The sequence below is a fragment of the Gracilinanus agilis genome, chromosome 4, assembly GCF_016433145.1.
Source record: "Gracilinanus agilis isolate LMUSP501 chromosome 4, AgileGrace, whole genome shotgun sequence".
NCBI classification, from domain to species: Eukaryota; Metazoa; Chordata; class Mammalia; order Didelphimorphia; family Didelphidae; genus Gracilinanus; species Gracilinanus agilis.
Window position 1 is genome coordinate 485,487,099 of NC_058133.1, and position 8,962 is coordinate 485,496,060.

Sequence of the window (8,962 nt, forward strand, 5' to 3'; positions counted from 1 at the left end):
CTGGAGGAACAGAGGCCCTGAAGCAAGCTTAACATCCAAGAGCATTCACACGCACCTTCACTTGTACTATTTAATCAAGCCACCCTGTAGGACTGAATTAAAAAAAAACACACTTGGAGAAAAATCATTCCAAAAAACGCTCCCACACCTTGCTCAGCCAAAGGCCCGTGTTTGTCCTCTGTGAAACGAGGATGCCCGCCCGACCTCCCTCACAGGGGCGGGGAGCTCTGAAAGGCAAATTCTGTCTGGAAGTGAGGCGCGAATGGAAGGGACTGTGCCCTGCCTGGGGCTGCTTCTACAGACAGACAGACAGACAGACAGACTTCCTTCCTTCCTTCTTTCCCCTCAGCTCCTGCTGCCTTGGCAACGTCTCTCTTTCTCTCCTTTGTTTCCCTCTTTGCAGGCGGGAGGCACAAGGTAGCAAGGCTGCATTCTTTGGGGAGAAGAGACAGACAGACAGACAGACAGACAGACAGACAGACACACACACACACACACACAATCAGTCAATGAGCACTTAAGGGTGTGCTTTATGCCAGGCACTGGACTAAACCCCGGGGCTTTACCGAAAGGCCCAACACTTCGGATTCTCTTCTCTCCTCGGCGCAGCGCTGGGCCCACAAGAGAGGTTCGAGAAACACGTGTTTCTGTTTAGACGTTGATGAGTGTGGATGAATGTTCACAGAGTAAACGAATGACGCCCAAATGTGGACAAAACAGAACTCTTGCTGCCAGCCGGCCCGGCGGGGGTAGACGGGGCCCAGCAGGGGCCGCTGAAGGCTCGCACGTGTCCCCTCCGCCCCGCGCTCTGCTCCACTGGGGGGCCGTCGGCCGAGGGGCTCCAGAGAGCTCGGCGGGCTCTTACTTCGGCTTCTCGTACTGCAAAAGGGAGAGAGAAGAGGAGCAAGTGAGGACCGCACGCCGGAGGAATAAAAGGGAAATGGCTTTGGGTTGCTTTTAGGTTATCGATCGAAACCCGCGTCCTTTAGGTAAATGGCAGCAACTGTGGTTTTTAGAAAGTCAGGGCTGCGTGTGAGGTGGCCATCATCACGCCGGATTAGAAAGGGCAGCGGGGTGCAACTTGCCCACTAGGGGAAGAGCTTCTGCCGGACATGGGCGGTCCTCGAGGGAGGCGAGCTGGGCCCGGTCACCTGTGGGGCTCTAGAGCTTCCTCCTCTGCCCAGCGAGGGGCCTGCAGCAGAGGCAAGCTCGGAGCCCAGGAAGCCTCCGAGTCAGGGGTGATCCCCCAGCTTTCCCATCCTTAGCCAAGGCCCAGAACTCACCTTCTTCATGACCCAGTCGGCATCTTCAATGGCCCTCTGGATGATCTGCCGGATCCTCTCTGGGCTGTCTTCATCTGCATGGACGTAGAAACTCTGGAGAGTGTGAGTATAAGAAATCACTGAGGGGCAGTGGGGTGGGGCAGTGGATGGAGAGCCAGGCCCAAAGACAGGAGGTCCTGGGTTCAAATCTGGCCTCAGGCACTTCCTAGCTTGACCCTGGGCAGGTCATTGCCTAGCCCTTAATGTTCTTCTGCCTTAGAACCAATACACAGTATTGATTCCAAGACAGAAGGTAAGGGTAAAAAAAAAAAATCACTGAGAAGCCTCAGAATACCAGCTCATGGAACACAGAAGATGGGGTTTCTGGGGGCCTGGGGGAAGAGGGCGAGCTCAATCCTGATGGGTCACTTATAAGAGAGGGGAACTTCCAGTGTGGAACCTCCCTCTGTTCCTCCTCTAGGACAGCAGGCTCAGGGTTGGCCCAGGTGCCAAATAATCAGGCCAGACTGAAAGGGGCAGGGGGTAAAAGTAACCATTGGGGGGGGGGGGGTCGGGAAGGGGGAGGGGGAAGAAACCAGGCCACAAGGAAGCTGCAAGAATCCGTGTTCCTTGGCCTGTCTCATGATCACTCCATGTGGATCTGACCCCCACCATGAGAAGAACACAGGATCTCCCCTTCCTTCCTCCCATGGCGGAGTGTCCAGATGAATGGGTGGCCTAACCTGCGAGAGGCAAAGCAGCGTCCTGGAATGAGCCCCGCTCTGGGAAGGGACCAAGGCCTGCCTCTAACTCTTCTCAGTCGGCCAACCCTGGGGAAAGTCACCTCCCTCCTGGGAGCCTCGGATCCTTCACTGTCTCACAGGGCTGTCGCCAAATCACCGATTATTTCAGTGAGTTGGGGGGGGGGGCAGGAGAGGAGCCCCACCCACGGGAACTTAGGAAGTGAGAGGTGAGAAACCCAAAGAAGGCTGTGCGGAATAGAAGAGCCAGCCGAGCTGGGAGCCTCTCTGGGGGTCGCCTGCCCACTAACAGCCAAGATCAGGAGGCCGGAAGCTCAGCCTCCACAGGAGACTGGCCGGAGGACCACGCCCCGCCCCGCCCCAACAGGCCCCGCCCCCGCCTCCCCAGCAGAGGGCTCCCTGGGTAAGGGACCACAGGAAGCTGCGAGAGAAGAGCCCCGCCCCGGAGATCGCCCCGGAGATCGCCCCCGAGATCACGAGACCTCACTCGGTCCCTGGAATGAGGAACCCGGCCTAGAGTAACAAGTGCGGTACTAATGCCAGGCACTGCGCTTAAGCACTTACAATTACGGCCACACCTGGTCCTCACAACAATATCCCCATTTTACAGCTGGGGAAACGGAGGCAAGCGGGACTTGCCCAGGGTCACAAAGCTGTAAGTGTGTGAGGCAGGTTCTGCATTTCTGTCTTCCAGGCTGAGGGGAGGCGGAGCTGGCAGGAGACGCCCCTACGGGGGCGGGTTAGGAGAGGTTGGGGGCAAGGGGGGGGGGGTTCTCCCACCTGCTTGATGGCGTGCTTGTAGTGCTCCTGGATGTTCTTGGCCGGCAGCCGGCGACAGCAGCGCAGCAGGTACCGGTACAGCTGAAGAGGTGTCTGAACTAACTCAGCGCCCGGTAACGGGCCCATCGGCATCGGCATCGGTGTCACCTCCTCCTAGAGGGCGGGAGAGGGGATCCTGGGTGAGGCACTCTCCAAAGATTCTCCGATTTGATCCTCAGGACTACCACAAAAAGTGCTGGTCCGGTACCCATTTTACAATTGAGGAAACCGAGACAGATGGGTCAAGTGACTTGCCCAGGGTCACAGAGTCCGTCTGAAGCCAATAGGAACTCTATGTTCCATCCCTTGGGCCTCTCAGGGCCCTTAGGTGGATTCCAGATTCAGCTGTGCCACTACCAGCAAAGTGACCTTGCATGAGTCACTTCCCTTGCCCCCTCCCCCCATCTTTTGCTTCCCTCTTCTCTGTGAATTAATGGGATTGGATTAGAAGAATACCAGGACAGTGAGATGGCTCAGTGGACAAGAGAGCCCAGCCTAGAGACTGAAGGTCCTGGTTCAAATCTGGCCTCAGACACCTCCTACCTAGCTGAGTGACCCTGGGCAAGTCACTTAACCCCACTGCCTCCCTTACTGCCCTTCTGTCTTGGAACCAATACACAGTGTTGGTTGTTTTTTTTTTTTAAGTCTCTGGGACTCAGTGTCCTCATCTGTAAAATGGAGATATAGGCCCTAGCCTGCAGGATTGATGTAAAGATGCAATACAACTGTAAAGCACTTCACATAGTACCTGACACATCACAGGATCTATGTGGATGTTTACCAATGAATCACAGCCAGCAAAAATACAAGGAAAAGAAAGAAAAGCCATCTCCTCTCTCACCTTTCTATTTCTTCCTCAAAAAACCACTTCTTCCTTTGAGGAAAACTAATGAGCTGAGAAGAAGGGAAGCAGGAGAAAGAAGACAAGGGTATCACCACTGTCCTGGTCTGGGGCGGCCACCATGGAGGCAGGAGGAGAATGTGGATGACTCAGCACAATCCACCCCAACTGTCAGAAACCAAACCCACTGAGGGGAGCTCCCACTGGATGCCCTGCAGCAGGCAGGTGCCATTTGTGAGATCTTTCTGAACCGAGGGGAGAGACTGAGATTCTGTAGTATCTGACAAGGCCTCACACCTGCCATGGGAGCTCCGTGCTCCAGGCTTTAGTGTCTCTACCTTTAAATGATGGCTCGTCCCGGAGAACAGCAATGGCCTGAGCATGGATTTCAGACCCAAAAGGAAATATACAGACCGGAAAGTCCAGCTGCTGTTTAGAGACGGAAAACCTGAGACTCCAAGAGGCTGGCTTTCAAAATTAAAAGCTGGAAGGTAACTCAAAGCTCATGGAGTCAAATGCCTTCATTGTTTTCTTTTTAAACCCTTACTTTCTGTCTTAGTTATCAACTCTAAGACAGAAGAGTGGAAAAGGCTAGGCAAATGGGGTTAAGTGACTTGCCCAACGTCACACAGCTAGGAAGTGTCTGAGGTCAAATGTGAACCCAAATCCTTTCGACTCTGGGCCTGGCCCTCTGTCTTCTGGGCCATTTAGCTGCCTCCAAACCCCTTTACTTTACACACAAAGAAACTAAGGTCCAGAGAGGACAAGTAAGGTACCCAGCTGCTAAGTGTCAGAGACAAAATTGGAACCCAAGTCTAGTCATTAGATCATACTACTCAGGGAGTAATTTGTGAGCAGGGAAACTAAACTCTCTAAGAACAGCTGAATCTGGTTATTGTTGTTATTAATAAAAACAAATAATAATAGAATTTATTTCCTCATAACACGCCATGAGATAGTTAAACCCACAACTTTTGGCAAAAAGACTTATTTTTAGCCCTCCTTAGGATTCTTAAGAGAAAATTCTAGTAGGGGATATAAACAATAACAGAATGTCAATAACATGATTCTATGTAGAAGCATTTGGGAACCCCACCAAAAAAAAATTGTTCCTATTTAATTGCTATTCTATCTTCCCATCCCATGAGTATAATTTTTCCCATTTTAAAGAAAAAGAAATTGAGCCAGATAGTAAGTGACTGTATAGATGGTAGCCAAAGAGAGATAAGATCACAGTCCAATGGTCAGCTTTAAATTAAGAAATAAGGTCTAGTGGTTGTTTTTCCAATTTTATATAACATTTGGGGCCCCTTAAAACCATCTACCTCAAAAGTAATTTTTTCTTCTCCCAGAATTCAATTTCATTCAATTCCAAAAACATTTATGAGCCATCTATGTGCCAGGTTCTGTTCTAGGTTGTAGTAAATAAATGAACAGAGGGAAGGAGGGAGAAAGAGAAGGAAGAGAGAAATGGAAGGAAGAGGGAGGGAGGAAGACAGGAGGAAGGGGGGAAAAGCAAGGGAAGGCATTTTTATTAAGCCCTTACTAAGGACCAAGCACTATGCTAGGAACTAGGGATACAAATACAAATCCAGGAGAGTCCTTGCCCTTGAGAAGCTGCTGTTCTAAAAAAAGACACCCTGAAATGAAAAGGGTATTTGTTTTGAGAAGTCCCAGGGATAGTGAAGGAAGGAAGACAAAAACAAAACCTGTCTTCCAAGAGTTTACATTATACAGAAACCTCTCTCCATACTCAAATAGTCATATTCAATTCAGCCAGCATTATGAAGGCTGCTATTTCACTGGTCCTCTTGGGTCATCTATTTCAAAGCCTCACCGACCTCCTGCTGCCCAGAAGAGCCTTCTGTTCTGGGGCTGTCAGTGCCCTGAATGGTGACAGCCTCTCCTGGGCCATTCTAACCCCAACTCCCATCATTATTCCTGGTTAAGATGTGTCAATCCACTTCCCCAAAACACTCCTCCCAATGCCTATATCTTTCCTGATCCCAGTGCCCCTCCCTGGCCACTAGTGTGCCATCTCCCCCAGGAGACTATAATTTCCTTGAGGACAGGCACAGTTTGCTTTTGTACAACACAATTTTATAAATTTTTTTGTTTGTTATTAACATGTTCACTCAGGCAAGGGCTTTTATTTAACCTGGAGTCTACAAATTCTTTAAAAATATTTGATAAAATAATTTATTAATAAGATTAATTTTACTAACAAAATAATTTTATTACAGTATTTCAATATAATTAATTTCCTTTGCAATCTTCTGCATTTTAAGTTCTGCATTTAAAAACATCATCCCAAGAAGGAGATCAAAGCCTTCTCCAGACTGCCAAAAAGTTCCAAGACACAAGAAAGGTTAAGCACCTTTATTATATGGAAAGCCACAGCCTTTCTCCCCCTCTAGGACCTAGCTTTGACATTAATCGTATAAATCCAGCTCCCTAAGGGGTATGAACAGTGACAGCTAAAAGGAAAATGCTGGAAAAAGGACAGGAATTAACTGAGTTCTCATAGCTATTAATCATATCAGCTACTAGTTACTAGGATGCCATCCCAGCTTTCGGCCTGACAAAGGCAGAGACTTCCCAGAGGTATCCTGTGCCCTACTCAAAGACCAATGCCAACTTTTTCATCAAGTGGCCTGCAAGATAATCCTGGCAGGTCTACACTAGACATATAAAGTGCTAATCAAATATTGTAAATTGCTAGTCATGTAACAGATGGCTACCATCTGTAGCTCTCCAAATGAACATTTGGAGAGAGTGTAACTTTGCAATATTACTCAAAGATGCAAGCAAACCTTAGTAACCAACTCAGCAAGTATGGGTGGGAGGTTATTTTAGTCTCAATTATAATACTTAGTCACAGTCAATCATACCCAGTAGCTGATCCATGTGGGTTCACTTAGAGATCTAAACCAGAAAGAAAAAAAAATGCTCATCTAATTTAACATGTGGGTATGTGGTGAGCTAGGTAGCCCTGGATGCTATAGCGTCATTCCCAAAATCATAACCTAAAATTACAGTAATCTTCCTACTCTTCTGAGATAGGAGAACAACCACTCAAACTTATTTAGAGGATGCAAGGTCTCATAACTAGGGCAGGGCAACTAGTACCTTGTCCTAGGGCATTGAAATTTAGAGGGTGCTGACACTCCAGAGGCACAGAAGCAGCTGAGTTTTAACACCAAAGTACCAATAAGTAAAAGGTCAATCTATCCAGCAGCCCAGATTCATTCCCTGGTGAGTAAGCGGCTGAACCCCAAGTGAGCTCTTCTTCAATTTTTACAGTAGCGTGAGGAAGCTGATCCACAGGATCATAGAGCTAGAGCCGGAAAGGGCCTAAGAAGTCATCTCGTTCAAACGTACTTCACAAATAAGGAAATCTACCCTCAGAGAGATAGTACAACTTGCCCACAGTCACCCAGATAATGCCAGAGGTGGAATTTTAACCCAGGTCCTCTGACTCCAGATGAGCTGGTACTGCAGACCCCCTTGGGGAAGCCTTGCTTTGGGGTAAGACCTTGGGGCCTAATGGCTTCACAAACTCTGCCCAGAATTTGTTCCCAGTTCATCTCCTCCACAATTCTCTTAGTTTTTACCTTTGTAGTGAAGGGCTCTGGAAAGATAACCTGGGCAAGAGGAAAAACACAAGTTATAGCAACACCCCATGTAAGCTCCTTAAGGGCAGGGATTGTTTTATTTATTTACTTATTGTTTTTTTTTAAAGCTCTTACCTTCCATCTTGGAGTCAATACTGTATAATGACTCCAAGGCAGAAGAGTGGTAAGGGCTAGGCAATGGGGGTTAAGTGACTTGCCCAGAGTAACAGCTAGGAAGTGCCTGAGGACAGATTTGAACCCAGGACCTCTCAATCCACTGAGCCAACCAGCTGCCCCAATAGGGATTGTTTTAGTTTGTCTTTGTATCCCCAGAACCAAGCGCAGAACTTAGCACTTTTTTGTTGTGGTTGTTACTATTTTGTTTTTTAAAACCCTTTGGGGGCAGCTAGATGGCTCAGTAAATTTGAGAATGGGGATCCAGGGTTCAAATCTGCCCTTCCTAGGTGTGGGATTCTGGGCAAGTCACTTAACTCCCATTGCCTAGCCTTACCCCTCTTCTGCTTTGGAACCAATACATAATATTAATTCTAAGATGGAAAGGAAGGGTTATTAAAAAAACAACACCTCCTTATCTTCTGTCCTAGTATCAATTCTAAGACAGAAGAGTAGCAAGGGCTAGGCAATGGAGGTTAAGAGACTTGCCCAGAAAGTGTCTGAGGCTAGATTTGAACTCCCATCTCCAGGCCTGGCACTCTATCCACTGTTCAACTAAGGGCCCCAACACCTTTTTTTAGACTAGGCTCATGATTTCATTAGGGTCTGGGAGCTCCCCATAAGGGACTTGCCTCTATCAATGTAACCATCAGTCCATAAACAGTTATTCATCACCTCCTCTTTGCCAGGCCCTGTGCTAAGTGCTCAGGACACAAAGTAAAGGCAAAAGGCGGTCCCAGCCCTCAAGACAGAGGCAGTTCTGTGGCTCCTGGTGGCTACCTAACAGGTATTAACTTTAATCCCACCCCTTCTCCTTCCTGACTTGGAGTGGAGTCAGAGGCAGAATCTGAACCCAGGTCTTCCTGGCTCCCAGTCCAAGGTCTCTTGTCTAAAAGGAAGGGTTTAAAGAAAACAGCAACACTCACATCCCTGTTGGGAGAACACGGACTTCCACCAAGCCTAGATGGCTGGCTCTGTCTGGGTTTTCATGCAGCTGGAGTACAGAGTGAAGGTGAAGGCAGTTTCATTAGATTTTTATTTTAATGAAGCGCCTTCTCCATGTCTGACATTCTCCCAGGCACGCCGGAAACCCTGCACCAGGGCCAAGGTGACATGTCCCAGCAAGGGCAAGGATAGAGCGCCTACGGCAACGGTATAGCGCAAAGCGCAGAGATCCCGGAGGCCGGGCCTGGGTTCAGATCTTGCCTTTGAAAGCAGCTCTGCGATCTGGGGAGTCATGTCCCTTCCTTGGGCCTCAGTTTCTCCATCAACGGAATGAAAGGCCGGCCTCTAAAAGGGTCCTCAGTTCTAGGACCCTACGCGGTGCGCACTGGGGCGGGGGATGGGGACTGCAGCAGCAAAGGTTAGCGGCTCCGCCCGGCCTAGGCCCGGGAACTTTAAAGGGCCTGGTCAATTTCATCCTGGGAAGCGCCATGCAGAGAGCACTGCGCGTGCGCGCGACAAAACCTTGGGACACCCCCCCCCCATCCC

At 49.1% G+C, this 8,962-nt stretch overlaps 1 protein-coding gene across 1 annotated transcript in view; it reads right to left on the bottom strand.

Annotated features, from left to right (window-relative positions):
* Positions 1-605: 605 nt before the first annotated feature.
* The window catches only part of LYRM9 (LYR motif containing 9), an 8,541-nt gene continuing 184 nt past the window's right edge, over positions 606-8,962 (bottom strand). Inside the window, exons 2-4 of the mRNA XM_044676254.1 lie at positions 2,804-2,956; positions 1,284-1,376; positions 606-879 (exon numbers count right to left, since the gene is read on the bottom strand). Coding sequence (XP_044532189.1) covers positions 862-879; positions 1,284-1,376; positions 2,804-2,941 — 249 coding nt within the window. The 5' untranslated portion in view covers positions 2,942-2,956 and the 3' untranslated portion in view covers positions 606-861. The remainder of the gene's footprint in view (positions 880-1,283; positions 1,377-2,803; positions 2,957-8,962) is intronic.